The sequence below is a fragment of the Papaver somniferum genome, chromosome 11, assembly GCF_003573695.1.
Source record: "Papaver somniferum cultivar HN1 chromosome 11, ASM357369v1, whole genome shotgun sequence".
In the NCBI taxonomy this organism is placed as follows: domain Eukaryota; kingdom Viridiplantae; phylum Streptophyta; class Magnoliopsida; order Ranunculales; family Papaveraceae; genus Papaver; species Papaver somniferum.
The window spans coordinates 31,313,522-31,337,910 of NC_039368.1; the positions used below are offsets into that span (position 1 = coordinate 31,313,522).

At 36.5% G+C, this 24,389-nt stretch overlaps 1 protein-coding gene across 1 annotated transcript; it reads left to right on the top strand.

Moving 5' to 3' along the window:
* The first annotated feature begins 6,803 nt into the window (after positions 1 to 6,803).
* LOC113324271 (protein FAR1-RELATED SEQUENCE 5-like) lies at positions 6,804 to 7,628 on the top strand. Its single transcript, XM_026572594.1, has one exon. The coding sequence runs from the start codon at positions 6,804 to 6,806 to the stop codon at positions 7,626 to 7,628; it is 825 nt and encodes a 274-aa protein (XP_026428379.1).
* The last annotated feature ends 16,761 nt before the right edge of the window (positions 7,629 to 24,389 follow it).

The following is a 24,389-nucleotide window of genomic DNA, read 5'->3' on the forward strand; positions in this document are numbered from 1 at the left end:
ACAATCTCATACTATACTTATTTTTACTCAATCCTTTTTTTATTTTTACTAGTTTATCATTCGTGCTATGCACGGGTTTATTTTTCAAACTAATGAAAATCTTAAAAACTAATACAAAATGTAACAAACTTGAAAAAAGATCAGTATAATAGAAAAAATAATTAAATAGCATGGGCTTGTGGTGTAATATCTCAAAGAATACAACACTTACTGTTTAAATTAAAACGCAATTAAAATTCCCATATATCGATAAATAAGTAAATTAAGACCATATGGGTCGTTCAAACTTGAAATTCATAGAAATAAATCAGGATTATGTCTAAACGTAGTCCTTAATTTTATTTTATAGTAGTTTTTTAGTCTGTGAAATTAAATATGTGCAAAATAAGTTTAAGTTAGTTGTGAATAATCATATTATACAGGTGTTGTGGTAAAAAATATGGGATAACAAAGTTAATTTTAGTAAAATTCACATAGAATTTTTACTTTTTCAAAATACTTAAGGGGGTCGGTGATCCCACTGGCTCCACTTTGGATTCGCCACCGGCTCAATCCTTTTCCAAATTCTGGTATCTTGTATATATATCAATAATGTTCTTTAATATATCCTTAATTATTTTTATCAATATCTTCAAAATCGCGACATCTAACTTGGTAATCAACCGCCTGATTTGTAATAAATTCCTTCATAGACTATGTAATGTCATTTTGTTGGTATCAGGTAACATAGATTTCGAATGGTGACCTTCTTTGGTAATTTAATTACCTTATGGATTTCTTCCTCGCTACTAAACAAACCTAAAAATATTTTCACATTTCATCAAACACGGAATAAGTTTGAAATTAAAAAACCATGTTTAATTTGTAAATTCCATATATATGATCAAGTGTATATGATCCCTTGAAATCCCATGAACTATAACATCTTGTGTATTTACAACCTATAAATATACCATGGTCATATCAACTACACAACCGTTGTATTCGTACTCTTGAATGTCTAAGGCGACGTGCTTTTCATTTAGACATAATAGAATATTAGAATTCAAATTAAGTGATTATATACAATTATAAGTTCATATATGCATGTATATCCCCGAATATAATCAGGAACCCTTGAGTATGTACTAAAAAAATGTGTAATACTACTAAAATTATAGAATGGAGTCCGATAACATTCAATGAACTATCTTATGATCGGGATCATAGATATGAATTGTTGAAATAAATTTATACATGTACTCGAGTATTTTAGGGTGAGTTATTTATTAATTTTTTTTCTCGAAGTAATCATTTAAATAGAAGTTAGTTTGCGTGCATCCCGTGAATAATACTTTAAATTAATTAAATGTAATATAAGTAGATCACTAATTAGGGAACCGCTAGACCTTTTTTTTTATAAGAAATTGCTACATTTAGGCTGGGTTTGGTAATGTTTCCTTTTTTCCAAAAGCATTTTCAAAACCTATATATGTCATTATTTTTTGAAATTAGGTTGCTTTTTTGTTTAATATATATATATATATATATATATTAAAAAGTGGTTAAGTAAAATAATTTTTGTAACAAATCATAATAATAGTGACAATTAGTAAATTTAATATGATATATATTTATATTTAATAGTGAAAAAGTTAATTATATTTAAACCCAATAAAATTGAATAAAACTATTCTCAGAGATATGTTTGTTTTTGTCATTTGGTACAACAACAGTTGTTGAATCTGATATTTTACCAAACACACTTTGATTGCTTTTTCAATGAGCTTTAATTTTAATTAATCTTTTATCAAACATCTAACTGCTTTTTTCTCACAGCACAACGACGCACAACACAAAAGTGCTTCTACAAAAGCTGCAGCAATACCAAACTAAGCCTTACTAAGTGGGATTCTGAGGGAAATCCTGACTGAACATCTAACAGGCAGGAAAACATCGCTAGCATTGAGATCTGTGCAGGCAAAGTGGGCCGCACTGCTTGTCTCTGTCGGAATTATCAGTCGTGACTCCCACTCGGTACTTCTATCATTTCCGCTTTAATTAAGATATCACGACATAAAAGGTATTTTAGATAAAAATAAACCGGATGAAACTCTAGTTAAATAGAATTTATAGTGCATCTCCCTCCGCCAGCGGTCATGTAGTTGTATTTCGCAATTAATTTTTATGTATCTCATTTGATGCTCCTATTAGGGGTGAGAAAAACATCCATACGCGCAGATTTTACTCCGCCCAATCCGCATTTTAGTGGATGGACACCCGGCTCGCATCTTAGTGGATTGGACACGGATGAATGTTTAGACCCGGTCATTTTCATGGATTGGATGTGAGTGAAAAATCACCCGAACCTTAGCATCCAGTAGCTGTAGTTAGTGGTACTATATTTTTCAAAATGTTTCCAAAATGGGTGCATGAACTCATCAGTATTAGATTTTCGAGAAACAAATTTCAGTTGATCTTCATAGACATATCAAAATCATATTTACACAAGCCTACCTGCAATATTTATAAACCTAGTTAAGTAATGGATAGCTGACACAAAAATTGGCCAGTAACTAACTCCCGCATTAGATTATATCGGGTTCGATAATAAAATTATTGCGATTTTAATAATGATTCATAAGGATCATAAGAACTGAAGGTTAAACAATAATTTTTTGTGTTTGAGCGAGTGAGATTACTTTCGGAGATGTGCATAAGCTTTTTCTCTTAGTTTTTGTACCTTTTTTATTTCAAAAAAATAAAAACTCTTAAAAATACGCTATTCACCCGTTTACCCGCAGATAATGTACCCGTTGGGTAATGGATTGGACACTGATACATTTTTAAAACTGGTCAATTGAATAGATTGGGTGCGGGTGGGTGATACTAAATATGCATCCCCCCATCTGTTGCTCACCCCTACCTCATATGTTGAAGATGCCAGTTTAATCCCAGACTACAGAATCTCACTCTGGCCATTTAAAAGAATCTACGTTGATGTAAAACTGTAAAGTCCAGATACCAATCTTAAACTGAACCTCGCTCAAGGTTCACTCATGGTGTTATGTTAATATTATCCATTCCCGCATGCGCTTGAGAAACATGCCGAACATGAAACTTGGCAGCGACAGTCCTTGAAAAGAAGGAATGCAAACCCAAAATTTTTTTACACTGGACCTACCCATTGCAGTCTCGTTAGGATGAAGTTTGTGGGTTCTTCCTAAGAAATGGGCGTTTAGTTTTTATTGAAAGCTTGTATGGTTTAAACTTTAGAAATGCATAAAATTGAAATAGCATAAAATCAAAAATATTGAAATAACATGTAAAAAGCAACTAAAGTCATTCAGAAGCCATCAAAATCAGCAGATTGTAAAATTCGGCTGTGTGTCTGATTTCAATAGCAGATTTATGAAATAACAAATAAATCTTACAAATAATTAAACATATTAAATCTTACATTTCACAGTCGATATCGGTATGAATACTACTACTTTAGACATTGCTTAGTAGTCAAACTGATGTCTTCGGCATTTATTATTTTAGCAAGCATATCTGCCTTACATGTTGTTAATCTTAGTGTGGTGAAGGGACATTACTTTCTAGTGGTGATAAACTTGTTAGGATGGTCGTAGTTCTACTGTCTACACCGAACGTCACCACATACAATGTCTGTCACTAATAGGTAACAAAGTAAGACCAAAATAAGCCTTACTAGCACCCGCCACATTCAGATATCCCTGACTAATATCACTTAAAAATAACACCTAAACAGTAAAAGCAGAGATAAAAATGAAAATCTTCTTAGCGAAAATCTTCTTAGCTATGACAATTGAGTTGGTTGCGGCGCCGATTTAATGAATAATATCATCTATTTGTAAGCATCCACCAGTAATTACACCAATAAGGGCTCATTTCAGTTTGTAAGTATCCACCAGTAATTACGTTAATATATATATATAATATCAGCTCATTTATAGATAAGTGGTAATTTCGCGCTAGCTGAAGTTTACACCCATAGCCACCACCATATGAGTTGATTTTTCAAGTTAAGCTCCAAAGGGATAAACTGCAAGATGAATATTTACATATATCAATAAAATTAATAATCAATTGAAGCTGTTAATTAGTACTTTACCATTAAAACTCGAATTCCTGAAGATTGGCTCACCAAGCCAGCACCATGCCAAATTGCCGAGATAGCCATGAAAGACCTAACAACAAAAAATACCACAGCAACAACATTTGATAAATTCTGCATCAACACAAACAAATATTTAATCGACCAAAAAAAAAAGAAAAACACACACACACAAATATTTCATGCAATCAGGTTCATAATAAATTGCCTCCACAAACTCGGAGTTCACCATTGAAAAGACAAACAAAGGGCGAAGACTTTCAAGCTTGTTTGCAGCTTGAATAAAAAAACAAACTTGCAATTATAAGTAAGAAACAATAAAGGTCACATAACAAAACATTAACAGAGATCTCATACCTGAGAGAAAGAAGAAAGGTTGATTAGAAATGTAGTACAAAAAAAATAAATATCAAATGCTCAGATATTAAGGTTGTGTAGGTACGGAGAAGTAGTTGCTGTTTTCTAGGATATAGAGCGTTGAGCACATGATACTAATAGCTTCTCTAACTTTGATTCATCAGATCTGCACAACAAATAACTATTCCAATGATTTCTATTATATCTGCAAAACTCATGACAACCATGGATCAAGCCCAAAAAAATGTATTGTAACTTGTAAGACTCACAAAATAAAAAGCTATTTGAACGACTAATATTTTCTTATCACATAAGAAAACCAAAAACCCTAGAACTTTTCCTCTGAATGAAGTTTTGAAACAACATAAAAGATTACTGATCTATTCTCGATGGAAAGTAGCAGTGTGGATTTTGTGCACGTCTTGTGATTGATCTGCAATATTACACAGCCACGGATCAAAAAAAAAACGCAGATTATACAAAACAAAATATCAAACTCATCACCTCATCTTTAGACAACATCATTGAATGCTGATTTATCGCCACTAAAGCAAAGAGAAACACAATCAACATCTGCAAACAAAAAAACCAAGCACCACCATAAAGATCCGAAAAAGTTCATTATTATTATTATTGTGAATAAAAAAACAAAAACAAAAAAACCCTAGGGGAAAAAACTCACCACTAAAACAACCTAACCCAACCTTGATCGAGCACTTTATTTATATATATATATATATAGCATGAGCACAAATTTCCAAAAAAACAAAACCCTGAAATGCGTGAAAGAATATTTAATTTAAGGAATGAAATGTGATGACCATCAATATCTTTAAAATTTGGACATCAATTTAATTGTTTGAAACATTTTTGTATACAATATCTCGGGCATATCAAGAAATAACAAAATTAAAAAGCCACTTTATTTAATAATTTTTTTTATTTTATATCTATTCTGTATTAATTATGGTATAAAAAAATAAGAAAAGTAATTTGGAAATGATGTTTACTAATACGAAAATAGTACTCGATTTTTTTATGATTATTTTTGTATGGGCCCGATTTTTTGTTTGCTCGATTTTGTATGCTAATCAATATTTGCTATCGTTTTATCGGTTTCAAATTCTAACGGTTGGGCAATTTATTTTTATGCAAACAGGATCAACAATAAATCTACTCGCAAGAAAGACACATCATCGATCGAAAGGTTAGTACCCATGATCAATTAATCATTTTTTTTTTAAAGTTTCTCATCATCGGAAATGTGATCATCGAGAATAACTTATTTGTTACAATTTGATTTAATTGATTGAACGAAGTTGTAATTAGGAAAAGAAAAAATGGAAGAATTGTAACACGACATTGGACATGTTTTTAATATTTTTTAGTTTATTTATTTATGATCGGTGATGTGATTGATTATGTGATTACTTTTGTGATTGATGCATGACTAGTTTAGTTTTTGAACATGATTTAATTATTTGTGGTAATATTTTATTGTTTGAGATAATTTTTTATTGGCAATAAAAAAATATTTCCAGAAAAAAAAATCATTTCCAAAAATTAAAATACGGGCTGGAATCTTTTTACGTTTTTTCTATTGGTAGACGTGGAATAAATTTCTTTTTTTTCAAAAATTGGTGGGGCCAGAATCAACCAAAAACTCCGATTAATGAGAGCGTTCGAAAAAACTTCATTTTTATATAGATAATTTGCAACGGAAATGTTACTCTAAGTCCGATCCAACACCCCACTCAGCGCCCAGATGACGTGGCGAGACAACCTGGCAGAAAAAATAGAAAACACGTCAGTCCTCGATTTTAACCGTGTTTGACCCAAAATTTTGGCGGACACCAAATATTTTGGGCGGGAAACCCAAATGTTTATGAAATTTGAATTGTTATTTTTCTTTTAAAGTCCACTTTCTTGCGATTCTTTTATCAATTGTGAGGGAAAATTCATTTCCTACTCAGAACTAAATAGGAGATTAAAACATACTCTCCATTGATAACTAACTAATGGTGCTCCTAAACGAATTAAATGGAGAATCTTTGTAGGCAAAAGGAAAGATGAGTTAAAATTTTCGTTAATATATGATTAATTTGATGTAAGTTTTTCTATTTAATTGTTAGGGTTTATGTAATTCAATTCAAAAATCGTTCCAATCAAGTATAAACTGTGTCTTGTTCACTAACTGTTTGAACAAATGTCTAACATATGTAATGTAGTTTTTGATATGAATACGTCTATAGCGTTCTTAAGATAAATGTTTCGTTGTGATAGGAGAACTTCTATGACAAGTCTGATCTCATCGCTACCAAAGGAGATGGAGGTGGACCAAAAGATCCCCCAACTTGGTATGAAATTTAAAAGTACAACTGATGCATATGAGTTTTATAAAAAAATTGCACAACGAACTGTATTTCCTATTATGAAAAGCTCAATTAAGAAGAACATTCTAGGAGAGATAAGAAGCTACACATTTACTTGTGCTAGAGCGGGTAAATGTGATAACACCGGTGAGAAACCATTAGACCCACAAGTTACTACTAAATGTCAATTCCCAGCTAGGATAATGATACAACTAGATACTTTAGTTGGGTATGTGATTAGCAAGGTTGACTTGGTTTATAATCATCCACTAAACCCTGATGATTCTAGATTTTTTCTTTGTAATCGGTATATTAGCGCCCATGTAATGAATCAGATTGATCTATTTGATAGAGCAGGTGTTAGGGTGAACAAAGTCTATAATATATGCAGAAATGAACATGGTGGTCCTGAGAATATGACTTGTACACCAAAAGATTGCATAAATATGGTTGATAAACTAAGGCGTATAAGGCTTGGGGAAGGAGATGCTGCTGCAATTCTTAAATATTTTGCAAAGATGAGTATGCAAAATTCGGGTTTCTATTATAAGGTGGATTTAGATAATGATGGTTACTTGGATAAGGTGTTTTGGGCAGATGGTAGGTATAGAGAAGCATATAAGGAATTCGGCGAGGTTATTTCATTTGACACTACATACTTGGTGAACAAGTATAATATGCTTTTTGCTCCGTTTGTCGGGGTAAATCATCATGGACAGTCAATATTATTTGGGTGTGGGTTGGTTTCACATGAAGATAAAGATTCGTTTGCGTGGTAATTTTCTCAGTGGCTTTATTGTATGTTCGGAATTGCACCTCCAGCAATAATTACTGACCAAGATCAGGCCATGAAAAACGCAATAGAAATTGTTTTTCCAGACAACATAATAGATGGTGTCTATGGCATGTGATGAAAAAGTTGCCGGAGAAGTTTAAAATCTATAAAGATTATAAGTGCATTAAGTATTTAATGGAGAAGGTAGTCTATGATACGCAATATCCGTCAGACTTCGAAGTTAAATGGAAGGAAATGCTAGAGAAGTATAACTTGTCCAATAATAAGCGGTTAAACGATTTGTACGAAGATAGGCACCGGAGGATACCTTGCTATTTGAAAGGCACTTTTTGGGATGGAATGTCCTCTACACAAAGGTATGAAAGTATTAATTCGTTTTTCGATGGATACCTCCGTCCAAAAACAACTTTAAAACAACTTGTAGAGCAATATGAGTAGGGATTAAGGGACAACGTAGAAAAAGAAGCTATAGCTGATGCAGAGTCCGCTTCCAAAATGATAACTACTGCCACCGAGTTTGATATGGATAAATAGATTCAAGAACTTTATACTTTATCAAAATATAAAGAGTTTCAAATAGAATTAGTCAAAAAAATTTACTGTGAAATAATCCATGAAGAAGAGGATCCAGCAGGAACATTCAAGTATGTGGTTCATGAAAGTGTGTGGTTTACAAACACAAAGTTAAGAAATTGGTTAATTTTGATGTGATTTTTCATTCAAAAGACAGTGAAGTTTCTAGTAGTTGCCAGAACTTTAGTTTTGGAGGAATTCTCTTCAGACATGCTATTAATATATTAACCCGTCAAGAAATAGATTTACTACCAGAAAAATATATTGTTAGAAGATGGAGAAGAGATGTGAAAAGATTTCACACATCTGTGAAGGTTAATGTCAATTTCTGGGAGAATATTGTTGAACGCGAACATTATAATAGTTTGACTATTTTATTCAGTGAGGTCGCATACATGGCAGTAGAAAATGATGCTGATTTCGATAGTATTAAGCATTAGTTAGTCGCGAAGATGGATATGTTAAAGAAACAAAAACAAAGTGCTGAGAATGAACCAAAAAGCCTTTCCACCAATGAGAGTAAAGAAGGGGAAGAAGCAGATGTGATTAGAAATAGCGGGGGAGAAAAATATTTGCATGAATAATCCATGGATGCAGTTGGAGTGGGTGTACTTGATCCACAACATAATAAACAGAAAGGCATACCACGAAGCACGGGGATTATATCTGATTCCACATTCAAATTATGCAGGACCGCCGATGGTAAGATATTAGATAAATAAAAATTTCTTATTTTCAGTTACATCACTTGGTAATAAACTGGAAACTTTGATAATTTGCAGAAAGAAAAAAAGAACAAAATATAACTGAACTTCTTGTTGTGGTTATTTATAGGATCCGAATGCAGTGACTCAAGGATCATCGTTTTCTTATCTGTCTGCGGTACTTAATCCATGGATGTATGGAGGACAATTTGGTTAACCAATACAGTAGTGCATGATATTGAACCTGGTGATAATTTTGATGTTTTTGGTAGTCATTGTCTGAGCACATTTTTTGGTTAAAATATTCTGGAGGTATGTTAATTAGAGTATGTTACTAGTGATGATGCCATCTTCACGAAGGAGACTTTAAAGTTTTGCGTACTTCATTAGCAATTTAAAATTCTTCTTACTTCATTTGCAAATTTTAAATCATAGCTTCCTAGAGTACATTTTTCATGACTGTTTTTAAAACCTTGGTTATTGTCAATTTGAGTTTTGTTGCGATAAATTAAAAGTTGCATCTGAGGATTTCAGAAGATGCAATTAAAGACTCTAAAGTCTATATCAATAGAAAGTAGAGTTAATGGTAATTTACCACAAGTAGAGTTACTAAACGATATCCAAAAATTCAAAATCAGGAACAATTAGGAATGTAGTTGAATCTTCAAGCGATGCAAAGAAGCACTACCAAAAAGAGGGAAAGTTATTATCGTGGATATCGTCCTAGACATGTCAGATTCGACTCATAGGATCGTACTGGATATGGACATGATGCTTAACACCGGTGAAAAGCATAGAACTGAAAAACATAACTTTACCATTTTTTAGGAACCGGTGGAACTTCTCGACAAAAAGGTATGTGAAGACTTGAACTTATCTATCACTCAAAAGTCTATCTACTCTATCTCCTACTCTTTGAGAAAAGAAGTCGTATGATATATATATATAGACTTTGATTATACACATTTGGTATTTCGAGCCGAGTATACCTCGCTTATCTATATCTCGATATATGTGTTGGTAAGCTTTTTGCTTCGATCAAGTTTATCTTTACCATGTGACGAAAGTCATGATATGTTTCAATCATCTTGAAAATTTCTTTGACGAGAAATGGTGTAACAACTGTATAACGTCCTCTAAAAATGTTTCAATGATTGAAATGAGAGTTTAGATTACATAACCAATGGTGGACATAAGCATTGTTGTGGAAACACATTTATGTATAATTCCTATTCCTTGAACCAAAGTTTGCGAACTTTGTTGATCAAGAGAACCGGAAGAATGGCTTGAGCCAAGTCCGCAAACTGCCGAAGTTCTCAAACCCGAGAATTTCTGCTGGAGTTGACAAACTACTTGCGTGAAGCTAAGTCCGCGAACTCAGTCCGCGAACCCAGTCCGTGAACCGGCGAAGTTCTCATACCCGAGAATTTATTCTGGAGTTTGTAAACTCTGCCCGGTAACTTAATTCCGCGAACCTTGTCTGCGAACTTGAGAAGGTTATATCTCTGAAGATGATTTCTGAACTTAAACTTAAAAATACTAAGGAATGCAGTTTGAAAACCGTGAGTATAAAAGTTTATGAACCGATTCAAGTGAATCAAATCATCTTTGCTTCAATTGTGTCTTGTGTTGTACATAAGATTTTCTTACAATTGAACAACTCTCTAACTAGTTCATTTGAACTAGTTATGGTGAAGAAGAACGTGGTTGATATGAAATGCTCATATGGATAACCTTTTGGTTAACTATTGTTGAACCAACAAGTGCATACGTTTGGGTACGGTTAACAAACCTAGAAGCGTGCATTGCCAAGTGTGTGTAACAAGCTAAGTTTTGGATCTAACGGTTGAGAAATATTAGCTTGAATCTAAATCAGGTTTTCATCTAACGGTGAATATTGAATGCTTTGTTACTAAGCTAACATTGATTGCAAACCCTGATTTGAAAAACTATATAAAGGATACATCTAATATTATGCAAAACTAATTCCCACACCTTACGTGTGATACTAGTTTGCGTGCTAGAGTCGATTCTCCTTTAACCTTTGGTTTTCTTCTTCTAAAACCAGGTTAACGACTTAAATACTTCATTGGGATTGTGAAGCCAGACCGATACTACTTTTATCGTAGTTGTGTGATCTGATCTTGCATATTCTATCGTACGAGTACAATCAGATTGATTGGCTTGAGATTGATATCTCCGATAGGCAAGATATAAAAGGTAATCACAAACATCTTCATCTCATTGTTTGTGATTCCGCAACATCTTGTTTCGCTACTATACGATTAAGATTGTTGTGAGGTGATTGATAACTCTAGGCTGTTCTTCGGGAATATAAGACCGGATTATCAATTGGTTCCTGTTCACCTTGATTATTATCAAAAGACGGAACAAAACCTTTAGGGTTTATCTGTGGGAGACAGATTGATCCTTTGATAGACTTGCCTGTGAGAGAAAGATTTGTTTATTGTCAAAGCCTGCGATTTTGGGTCGTAGCAACTCTTAGTTGTGGGTGAGATCAGCTAAGGGAATCATGTGCGTAGTATCCTACTGGGATCAGAGGCGTATGAGCATAATTGTACCTTGGATCAGTGGGAGATTGATTGGGGTTCAACTACAGTCCAGTCCGAAGTTAGCTTGGAGTAGGCTAGTCTCTGTAGCGGCTTAATATAATGTGCGGCTTAATACTGTGTGTGTTCAATCTGGACTAGGTCCCGGGGTTTTTCTGCATTTTGGGTTTCCTCGTTAACAAAATTTCTGGTGTCTGTGTTATTTCAATTTCCGCATTATATTATTTTATCTTTATAATTGAATTAATACAAGTTGTGCGTTAGATCATCAATTAGAGCAATCCAACCTTTGGTTGTTGATTGTCATTGATTGATCCTTGGATATTGGTTTTTGGTACCATCCAAGTTATTCCTTGTGTTTGATTAAAGACTCGCTGATTTCTACTAGCTCGAGTAAATCAAAACAAGAGAGAGATATTAAATCCTTGATATACTTTAAGCTAGATTGAGTCTGTCTGTCTAGTTGATTCTCTATCAAAGTATACTGGAGTTAGTCCATACAGATTGCTAAGCAAAATATTGGGTGTTGTTGTTAGACCCCGCTTTTTCAATTGGTATCAGAGCAGGCAAACACGTTTAAGACCTTACAAGTCTGTGTTTGTAACGATCCGACTTTATAAACAGAGATACTATCTCTATTAAAGTACCACCAGTCTTCGATGGATATAATTACTTATGGTGGAAAATTTCTATGCGATCTTTTATTCAAGCGCGTGATTTTCAATCATGGGTATATGTTGTTAATGGCTATGATGCTCCCGTTGTGGCAATTGAAGATATAAACGTTCCCAAGAATATTGGTGAATATAATCCTGCCGAGATACTTGCTGCAAAGCAAAATTCCGACGGTTTGAATGCCATCATACATGCCATTACCCCAAATCTTCATCACCCTGTGTCAAATTGCACTAGGTCTAAAGATGCTTGGGATATCTTAGAAACCGTATTTGAAGGTAACTCCAGTTAAAAGGAAGCTAGGATTCAAAACCTTAATTCCGATGGGGAGAAACTTCGTATGGCAGATGAAGATACATTTGATGAGTTTAATCGCAAAGTGTTTGAAAATTTTAATGCATATTTTGCATTGGGTTAGACTATTCCTGAAAAGGATATTGTGATGAAAATTCTTTGATCGCTGCCATCTAGATACGAGTCTAAGAAGCATGTCATCGTTGAGGGAAATAACCTTGATAATCTTTCCAGAAATACATTGTTTGGAAAGCTAAAGATCTTTGATCATGAGCATACATCCAAAATGGGAAAGGATGTTTCCTTTAAAGCATATAAGAACACTAAGTTACTTGATAAAAGTAAAAGTGTTTATGTCTCTGAGGATGATCAGTCTGAGGGTGATTTTTCGGATGAAGATCTTGACAAATAAGTCTCCTTGATCACAAGACGTTTTAGGGATCTTCTATTGAAGAAAAGTAAATGGTTTTCAAGAGACAAACCTAGGTCGTCAGATAAACCTCACAATCGCGTCCCTCCTAAAAACAGGGATGCTGACGAGGCTGATGACGAGGACATGCCACAGTGCTTTAAGTGTAAAGGTTTTTGTCATTTTGCAAACGAGTGCCCAAATCGTAGAAAATACATTGGGAACAAAGGTCTTGCTGTAACACTTAATGAGATGTCTGAGATCTATGATTCTGATGAAGATAGGAAATCAAGTGTTGGTCTTCTATGTGAAAACATTGATTTTGATAATTGTAGTAGTACATATATCAACCTTGATGGTTTCAGTGAAGAAGAGAATCCAATCAAGATGGAAGAATCAATTGACCCATCCTTTAGAAACTCTGTTTGTAATGTTTCAGGATCTACTATGTGTCTGGCTTCTTTCACACCACAGATGCCTGAATACTATCCAAGTTTAGCGTGCTTGTTTTGTTCTCAGAAGGGTCATGAACTATCAATATGTTACAAGTAAAAACATCAAGTGAGGCATGCCAACAAACTTCAACGAAGAGAAAATCGATTGGCAAGGAAGCTTAAACTTGCTCAGAAGACTGCTGAGGTATGTAGGATTTTATCTTCGTCTAAGAAGTTGGTTTCCAAAGACACATAAAACCATCAGAGAAGAAGGTATGGTCAAATCGCTTTGATAGACAGAAGTCCGAGGATTCCTCTCTAGAGGAAAATGGTGGACAGATTGTTGTTCACCAACACAAATTGATTGTGTTGTTTGGTAAATCTTGTCTCATGTGCCTGATCAAAAGAGACAAGGTTGTGTACCAATCAGGCTTTAAGAAAAGTTTTTCTTCTTCTTCTCTTAGTTGTTTGTCTATCAAAATAAAAGAAAGAGTTATTATCGACAATTCTACTCTTATAGGGTTTACAGTTGGGCGTCCACGAACCTGTTTAAAGGTTGCGAACCCTATATTCCTTTTTCCTCTCTGATATCCTTTATATCTTAAGACTGCTTGATGACATTGTGAATTCCACTCACAAAAACCAGTTGTTTATAATTGTTCTCTAAGCATCATGTCTTTGGATGGAAAAGATGTAAATATGATTGTTAAGCCATCAATCAAGGAAAAAGAGAAATCTACTGTAACTCCTTCCTTGAAAAGAAAGAAGAGGAATACAAGAAAGTCAAGGGATGTCCCTTCTAACTCTCAGAAGTTTTCCGATGTTCTTGATGAGTTGAAGGAAGTAAGAAAAGAGATTAGTGAAATAAAGGCTTGCGTTTTAAGATCTTTGGAAATTCAGAAGGCCCTGGTTCGACATCATCAGCCAAGACGGTTCGTTGGTATTGACTCCTTCCTCCACGAACCTTATATTCCAATGGATGTTAACGACAAGGAGTTCGGGAATGATAAGGAATTTCTCAAAGACATTGTTTCCTAGTATATCTTCTTTTTGGCTTAGTTTGAAGAATAAATAGTGCTTTGAATAGCAATGATTGTGACTACACATAGCTATTATTTTTCATCTTCTTGTTTTTTTAGGTTTATTGGTTTAATTTCTAAAAATATTTGGAGGATGATATATTGCAGTATTAATCTTTATGATTTGATATATTGCAATTTTTTATGGGATATTGGTGTTTACGTCCGTAAACTATGTTTGTCCCATACTCTGTCAAAAGTAAAGTCGTTTGTGATCGGTATTCACGTACTGGTAAAAGAATGAATAGACTTTTGAAAAATACAAAAGTTAAGCCTATATTGTCAAACATTTGATGGAAGATAGGTTAAAATCTTTTGTTTTCAAAGATTATGTCTATTAATTTTCGTTGTGCAAATAGTAATTGAAGATAGAATGAACCCTTGTGTATTCCGCAGTATTGATCATCCCTGATCCATATTTTATGTATTACTGTGAGGCTCCGTAATGTATCTTATGTTGAGCACTATACAACCAAGTTGATCTTTTAGATTAGTTGGTGTTCCGTGAAATATGTTATGTCGAGCATATTGAACTAAATTAATCATCTTGTTTGGTTATTTAGTTATTGATTTGTAAGTTTTCTTATGTCGAGAAAAACAAATGACAATTAAATTGATTACTTTTGTGATTAGTTTGGTTATGTATTCCAATTAGATTAATTATGGGTTCCCTTGTAATTAATATAGTTGAGTACTTTCGTGTCTCCATAAGTTCTCTTATGTTGAGCATAATCAATTGAATTGATCACCTCTTGTGTTTAATTTGATTGTGTATTCCGATTAAATTAATCATGGGTTTTCTTGTGATTAATTTGATTGAGTTTTTGGATATAGAAAATCGTTCTCATGGTTTTTGGTGTCCAAAAAATCCTTTTTTTGAAATTAAGGTTGCTCTTGTTGTTCTTTCGGGAATGACATCAAATGGGGGAGAGTTCTTTTTAACTTGTACTTAATGGTCATATCTTGAGGGGTGTGCGGCTGTGGAATTTTAGAGGGGTTATCTTGTATCTTTAAACTCCTTGATGAATGCATTTAGCTTCGGCTTTATGATTGCATCTAAATTAGTTGGTATGTATTTTTTTTCTTTTGTCATGAAATGTCTCTCTCGGAATTTTCATTATGATCCCGTTCTTGTACCTTTGCCAATTTTATTGACAAAAGGGGGGAGAATTAATATGTAGTTCATACTACAAATACATATGGTTTTCAGATCATGGAGGACTGGTTTCCATGAGAGATGGAGTATTTACTAAGGGGGAGTGATACATATCACCATAGTATTATTGTTGAAGTTGTGACACAATTGAACTTTGACGTGTGTAATAATACTATGACACTGTATAACAATGATCGAGAACTATGTTTTCTCATTGTTATAGCTACGGATCTTCAACATCGGTGATGCTAAACTTACAACCTTTGGGATCATTGGAGTACTTGGAAGTGACGAAGATTTCGAGGAATGTTGAAGATTAGACATGTGGAATAGGATCTACTAAAGTTTCTTTATCTTTTTTGTATTCCATATGTATTGATAGTTTTGTCATTAAAATTGACAAAGGGGGAGATTGTTAGAGCATTGCTCGGTCGAACTCGCATGCGTTGCTATCTCAACCATGTTTGTCAATGTTAGTGATCAAAACTATAAGTTGATTTCTAGTCTATTATAGCTAAATCTCGGATTAGGATAGAAAGTGTAGTGAGCTCAAGGACTTCATGGCGATTCATCATACAAGTAGAAGAACTACTCAAGGAACCGGTGGAACTTCTCGACAAAAAGGTATGTGAAGACTTGAACTTATCTATCACTCAAAAGTCTATCTACTCTATATCCTACTCTTTGAGACAAGAAGTCGTATGATATATATATAGACTTTGATTATACACATTTGGTATTTCGAGCCGAGTATACCTCGCCTATCTATATCTCGATATATGTGTTGGTAAGCTTTTCGTTTCGATCAAGTTTATCTTTACCATGTGACGAAAGTCATGATATGTTTCAATCATCTTGAAAATTGCTTTGACGAGAAATGGTGTAACAACTATATAACGTCCTCTAAGAATGTTTCAATGATTGAAATGAGAGTTTAGATTACATAACCAATGGTGGACATAAGCATTGTTGTGGAAACACATTTATGTATAAGTCATATTCCTTGAACCAAAGTTTGCGAACTTTTTGATCAAGAACCGGAAGAATGGCGTGAGCCAAGTCCGCGAACTGCCGAAGTTCTCAAACCCGAGAATTTCTGCTGGAGTTGACAAACTACTTGCGTGAAGCTAAGTCCGCGAACTCAGATCGCGAACCCAGTCCGAACCGGCGAAGTTCTCATACCCGAGAATTTCTGCTGGAGTTTGTAAACTCTGCCCGGTAACTTAAGTCCGCGAACCTAGTCTGCGAACTTGAAAGGTTATATATCTGAAGATGATTTCTGAACTTAAACTTAAAAAGACTAAGGAATGTTTGCAAACCGTGGCTATAAAAGTTCATGAACCGATTCAAGTGAATCAAATCATCTTTGCTTCAATTGTGTCTTGTTAGTACATAAGATTTCTTGCAATTGAACAACTCTCTAACTAGTTCATTTGAAGTCATTTGAACTAGTTATGGTGAAGAAGAACGTGGTTGATATGAAATGCTCATATGGCTAACCTTTTGGTTAACTATTGTTGAACCAACAAGTGCATACGTTTGGGTAGTTAACAAACCTAGAAGCGTGCATTGTCAAGTGTGTGTAACAAGCTAAGTTTTCGATCTAACGGTTGAGAAATATTAGCTTGAATCTAAATCAGGTTTTCATCTAACGGTGAATATTGAACGCTTTGTTACTAAGCTAACATTGATTGCAAACCCTGATTTGAAAGACTATATAAAGGAGACATCTAGTATTGTGCAAAACTAATCCCCACACCTTACGTGTGATACTAGTTTGCGTGCTAGAGTCGATTCTCCTTTAACCTTTGGTTTTCTTCTTCTAAAACCAGGTTAACGACACTTAAAGACTTCATTGGGATTGTGAAGCCAGACCGATACTACTTTTATCGTAGTTGTGTGATCTGATCTTGCATCTTCTATATACGAGTACAATCAGATTGATTGGCTTGAGATTGATATCTCCGATAGGCAAGATATAAAAAGTAATCACAAACATCTCCATCTCATTGTTAGTGATTCCGCAACATCTTGTTTCGCTACTATACGATTAAGATTGTTGTGAGGTGATTGTTAACTCTAGGCCGTTCTTCGGGAATATAAAACCGGATTATCAATTGGTTCCTATTCACCTTGATTATTATCAAAAGACAGAACAAAACCTTTAGGGTTTATCCGTGGGAGACAGATTGATCCTTTGATAGACTTGTCTGTGAGAGAAAGATTTGTTTATTGTCAAAGCCTGCGATTTTGGGTCGTAGCAACTCTTAGTTGTGGGTGAGATCAGCTAAGGGAATCAAGTACGTAGTATCCTGCTAGGATCAGAGGCGTAGGAGCATAATTGTACCTTGGATCAGTGGGAGATTGATTGGGGTTCAACTACATTCCAGTCCGAAGTTAGCTTGGAGTAGGCTAGTGTCTGTAGCGGCTTAATACAGTGTGTGTTCAATCTGGACTAGGTCCCGGGGTTTTTATGCATTTGCGGTTTCCTTGTTAACAAAATTTCTAGCGTTTGTGTTATTTCAATTTCCGCATTATATTGTTTTATCTTTATAATTGAAATAATACAGGTTGTGCGTTAGATCATCAATTAAAGTAATCCAACCTTTGGTTGTTGATTGTCATTGATTGATCCTTTGATATTGGTCTTTGGTACCATCCAAGTTATTCCTTGTGTTTTATTAAAGACTCGCTGATTTCTATTAGATCGAGTAAATCAAAACAATAGAGAGATATTAACTCCTTGATATACTTTAAGCTAGATTGAGTCTGTCTGTCTAGTTGATTCTCTAGCAAAGTATATTGGAGTTAGTCCATACAAATTTCTAAGCAAAATATTGGATGGTGTTGTTAGACCCCCGCTTTTTCATTAGGAAACCCAATCTCAAACATTTTATCAAACACATTGAGCAATAAATATTTTAAGTTTCATGGTTGAACAAAGATGCTCTGGTCTATGCACTTGTGTTAGCTTTCATTGAAAAACCAAAAATTTATAGACATGTAAAAAACATAAACTCCACATTATGAGTTAGAGACATTTTGTCAAACAGTTATGGAGCAATACATACCAATACATAGAAATTTAAACAAACTGAATGCCTACTAGATCCGTTCTATTAAATAGAAAAAGAACACCAACCACAATATGTTATAAGAATTTGGGTAACAATTACATTACAGTTAAAGATTCGCTCGATATTTTTGCATTTTTTGAGAAACTTCCTCTTTTCTCTTTATCTTGATTCTGAATGTTAAACCTCCCTTCAAAACTGTCAAGGAATGAAAGAGAATAATAACTCCATGATTTGTTCATGAGCAGGAACTGAGTTTTCCCTGATAAACAGATCTAAAGAAAGTGTACTAAAAAAGAACAGTAACAATTCAAATTTCAAAATTTTAAACCAACTGGGGCTAGCTCAGTTGGCTAGGGACGAACTCTTGAGTTGTTAGGTCAGAGGTTCGAATCCCGCCACCCGCGGATCGTGTCAAAAAAAAAACAATTCAAATTTCAAAAGTACAAAATACAAAACATTCGGCGCAAAACATTTGGGTCAAACACGGCTTAATTAGAAGAATGACTCTCGTTTTTGCTCTGCAGACTGTTCCGCCACGTCATTGGTCACTGAAATAAAGATTGGAGAGATTTCCACTTTAATCAGTTAATCATTCACCGAAACTGTATTGACACAAAATAAAGCACTGATTCATCCCAAATAACTTGGACAACGACGCCTGAGAATCAAGAAATCTTGATGTAAACAGAGCAAAAAACTTAGAAATATTGTAAGTTCTGATCAGAATAGGAGTTGGAAGCAGAATTCTTCGGTCCCCTAAATCATCCATGCCAAACTTTTCATATTATTTATTTTTCTTTGTGAGAACTTACACAAGTTTAGTTACCCGGGACTATTTTGTGGGTGAGAGGGGGTATAAATATGTGAAAGTACATCACTCGGGGAAGAGAACAAAAGTTATAAGTATAACATATTGTAGGTGTAAATAATCCACAGATCCATGTGGAGCGATCTTAGATAATGACCCACCATAACGGGAAAGTGTGAAGTACCGAATCATCCCATCCGGGCTCGGCACAAGGAAAGAGGCACCAAGAGAACCCGTGAAGACAATACGTGTAAAGGTGATACTCAGATGTAACGCCAGTCAAGTACTAGGGTAATAAATGCTCTGACAAGGCCGGTGAGAATATAAGAAGAATCTGGTCAAAGCAAGACTCGGGACTAATGATATCGGGTCAGGATGAAGGACGATATCGACCACAGCTCAATAAAAATCAACATCGACTGGAGAACGTCGGGATAAGACCTCACTAAGCTCGGCTCACTATCTCGAAAGGAAATCACTCATCACCCTAGAAGAACAGCGAGAAAGATGTACCTACACTCACACTGTAACTTGGATGTATCATCGTGTGCGACTATAAATAGAGGGCTTTGTAAAGAGTTAAGGACCAAGCAATTCATGACAAAGGAGAGAAAACTAAGAGCATTGTGGTGAGAGTAGAGAGCTTACTAGTGAGATACACCCCTTGTAACTTTGAATCAAGCAATAAGATCATCCCTTTACCCCCATGGACGTAGATAGGACGGGCAAGCTGAAGGATACAAACCGTACCCGAGCCGATGGCAAGCACATCAGGGACAAGAAGGATCCTGAGGAATCATACGGTATGGAACTAGAGCAGAAGAGAGTGACAGATTCACGACAACCAAATAGCGGACAACATCAGTCGGAAGAATCCCGAGAACAGGGTGTAGGAATGACCACTGTCAATGAGGAATTCAATCAATGGGACGAGACGATGATCTTCCCCCGAGAAGATTACACATCAACCCGAGCCAAATGAGACTAGAGGATATGGTATATGGAATGACCGCTTCAGACACAGAGGACGATGAGGAGGCGCAAATGATGCGAGAGGATCATAGGAGAGCCCGTCAACCAGTAGAGTACCAGTATGCTTTGGATCAAGAAGAGAAAGGCTTAGGCGAGTGCGTTTGGACGAGATAACACAAACCGAGACGTCCCCCCTGTCGCACCTCCAACAGCGCCACCAGCCGCACCACCTACCGCAGCAGGAAATCATGTGAATGGCCACTCCAGCCATGAGAGAACCAACCCGACATTGATGGCCATTCTAGCAAATTAAAAAGGCATGAAGAATTAATGAGGGAACTCCAAAGAAGAAACCTAGCACTAGAGCACGAGAACTATCAACTTCGAAACAAGAGGTCTAGGTCGCGAGGATCATTGAGCCAAGGGGCGTCCAGCAAACACACCCAATCAAGGCTCACCAGAACCCAATCACTAGGCTGAGGACGGGAACCCGACCCCAACCGTGTGAGAATGGATATGGTCCTTCCAAGAATTCCTCGACCGATGAAGAAGTACAAAATGGTGGACCCGATGCTGCGACAATGGCTATGCTCGAACAGCTTGAGCATATGGTTAAGAAATTAGCAGGAGATGGGGAGGAAAATAAGTTGGCAGAGGTGATTAATGAAGCGAAGAAAACTCTGTTCACCCAAGAGCTAGAGACAACACCCTTTCCTCCGAAATGTACACTTCCTACATTTCCCTCCAGATTCGACGGCACGGGCGATGCAGGAGAACACATCAAGATTTATAGCATGTCGTTGTTACAATAGAACTATGATGTGGTCATGTGTAAGTTTTTCCCGGAAATCCTGGAAGGCGAAGCAAAGAACGGTTCTATACCTTACGCGACGAGTCCATAGGCAATTACGGAGCCTTAGTGGAAAATTTTCTTGAAACCTATATAACAGTATCGCCCACCAAGGATAAATAAGTTATTCACGCTGGCACGAAGGTTCATGGAGACCTTAAGATCTTTGACGGATAGATGGAGAAAATTGTGCACCGATATCGGGAAGGTGCCCGTCGACCAACAAATCTTCGGGTTCGAAAATTCTCTAGGGAAATCTGATCCCATCTGGATATCCATGTACACTGAGAAGCCGTAGACATTAAAGGAAATGAAATATGAGGGAACAATACATTGCGTTGGAGGAAATACAAGAAGGAACACAAGATAGAGGAGTCCAAGAAGCCAGTACAGCAGCCGGGGCGACTCCTCAAGGGGACTCAAAGCGTTCAGAAAAGAGGCCGATGGTACAAAAACAAGTCTCGGGCAAGAAAGAATGGGTCGAGAAAGGAAAAAGGCCTCTTCATGAGACGAGAACTTACATACCTCTAAACGCGCCACTAGAAGAAATATTTAAGGAAGTATAAAAGAGAAATGACATTAGGTACCCGAAGACTAGAGGAATCCAACTTAACGAGACAAGGAACCACCCCGAGTTTTTCCATTACCATCAGTACCGGGGCCACTCGACCAAAAATTGTCGGGAGGTGAATGATATCGTTCAACATCTAATTAGGGATGGCTACTTGCGACACTATGTTAAACAAACAGCACCGGCACCCACCACACCCGACGCTCCTATACACCAAGTAAGGATCGATCACGAAACTCATTTTACCTGCAATACCATCTCACACTCGGGAGCACAAAGGTTCGACTTAGAAACCGGTATTACATCAAGAATCCACAGGAGGGATCGGGATGGGAAGGAGATATTCAGCGTAGCAAAAACTTTACCTATGGAGGCCTGGATGATGTAGCCGATCACCTTCTCCTCTAAATACGTCCCGATGAATGGACAAGCACATGGAGATCCACTAGTGATCACCTTACTCATAGAAGAATAGGGAGTTGAAAGGATACTGATGGATAACGAGAGTTCAATCGAGGTCCTCTTCTACGAAACGTTCAAAAGAATGGAGATATCCGATGACATTTTAATCCCCTCAACTTATCGGATTTATGGCTTCAAAGGGACAGTGACCGTACCAAAGGGGGAAGTCACTCTCAGAGTCTCCGATTGGGAGGTATACTTGGACACGCTTACCACCTTCTGTGTTGTGGATATAGTATCACCTTATGAGGCGATCCTTGGAAGGCCCTGGATTGCAGGCATCAAAGGGGTGGTATCGGCTTACCACCAAAGGTTAAGATTCCCTTCTTACAGGGGAGTCGTTGAAGTGCTAGGTGATCCTCAGGCCGCACGACAGTGTATGCAGTTAGATATCCAGCAAAACAATGAGAGGCGATCAAGACAGCGCCGAGAAAAGAACAAAGCTAAGGAAATCAAAGCAGGGGAGGAACTGGAGAAAGTAATCTCGCAAGCGGTCACCGCCTATGAAGTAGGCGAGAAAGAGGTCTTATAGAAATCAAAGGAGGTGACACCGATCGCAGAGCCAAATCCCAACTTCTCGTCCTTAGAGTCTACCCGACAGATCAACTTAGGAACCGAGGAAGAACCAAAGCTAGTCAGAATCGGAACCTTGTTATCGGACGAATAAACAGACCAACTGATAACTCTATTACGGTAACACATGTACCTGTTCGCCTGGGAGATGCACGACATGGAGGGAATTGACCCGGGGGTGTGCTCACATAACCTAAGGATAGATCCCAAGTTCAAGACGATCTGACAAAAGATGCGTCGAATCGCACTCGAGCTACAAACAGCGGTAGAGGCCCAGTTGAAGAAATTACAGGTGGATGGAATCATTTGAAAGGCCCAATAGCCGCAATGTATATCTAACATGGTGATAGTCCCTAAAAGGAATGGAGGAGTCAGGATCTGCATCGACTTCAGCGATTTAAATAAGGCTTGCCCAAAAAACAGTTTTCCTCTCCCCAGCATCGCTCACCTAGTAGAATCCATTGTTTGATACAAGGAGATAACTTTGATGGACGGGTACTCGGGATATAATCAGATCCCTCTAGCTCCCGAGGATCAGGAGCATACATCTTTCTTCACACCTAGAGGGAAATATTGTTACACTAAGATGCCGTTCGGGTTGAGAAACCCTGGTGCTACTTATCAAAGGTTGGTGGAGGACATGTTTGAGGATAAAATTCACAACACCATCGAAGTCTACGTGGACGACATGCTAGTAAAGAGCAAGGTGGCATCCAACCACATTGATGACCTTCGGGAAATCTTTCAAACTATGAGAAAATATATATGATCCGAGTGAACCCAGCTAAGTGCACCTTTTGGGTCACATCGAGTAAATTCCTGGGATACATAATCACTGATAAAGGTATAGAAGTTGATCCCGATAAGATTGGAGCTGTCTTGGAAATGCCATCTTCGATAATAATAAAAGACGTGCAGCGGTTAAACGGAAACTTGGCAGCGTTAGGGCGATTCATTTGACGGTCGTCGGGCAAATGTAAAGACTTCTTTGGGACACTAAGAAAAGGAGAAAAATTCAAATGGAGCGAGGTGTGTGAGGAAGCATTCTAAAATATTAAGCACCATCTCGTGAGTTTTCCTGTATTACAAAGGGCCGAGCCCGATGAGGTGCTTACCCTATATCTTGGGGGGACTGGTTATGCATAAGCGCAGTTTTAGTCAGAAACGTTGGAGGGGAAGAAAAACCTGTATACTTCATAAGAAAGACCATGAACCCTGCAGAGAAGAACTACACCAAAATTGAGCAACTGATACTAGATTTAGTATTTGCAACGAAAAAATTACGTACATATTTCCAAACTCACAAGATCCGAGTACTTACAAAATCTTCTATAGAGTCAGTTCTCGACAGCGCAGCAAGGTCGGGACGGATTTCTAAATGGAGTGCTCAAATTAAGCAATTCGATATCTTCTATGAGATGAGGACAGCAGTAAAAGCGCAAGCAGTGGCCGACTTTTTGGCGGATTTTCCTCTAGACGATGAATAGGAAGTTGAAGATATCCGGGTATGGAAGAAGATCGAGAAGAACCATCCGAC

What these genes read in the sequence shown, in the direction of transcription:
- LOC113324271 (XM_026572594.1), top strand. Translation starts at nt 6,804, where the DNA reads ATGGAGGTGGACCAAAAGATCCCCCAACTTGGTATGAAATTTAAAAGT.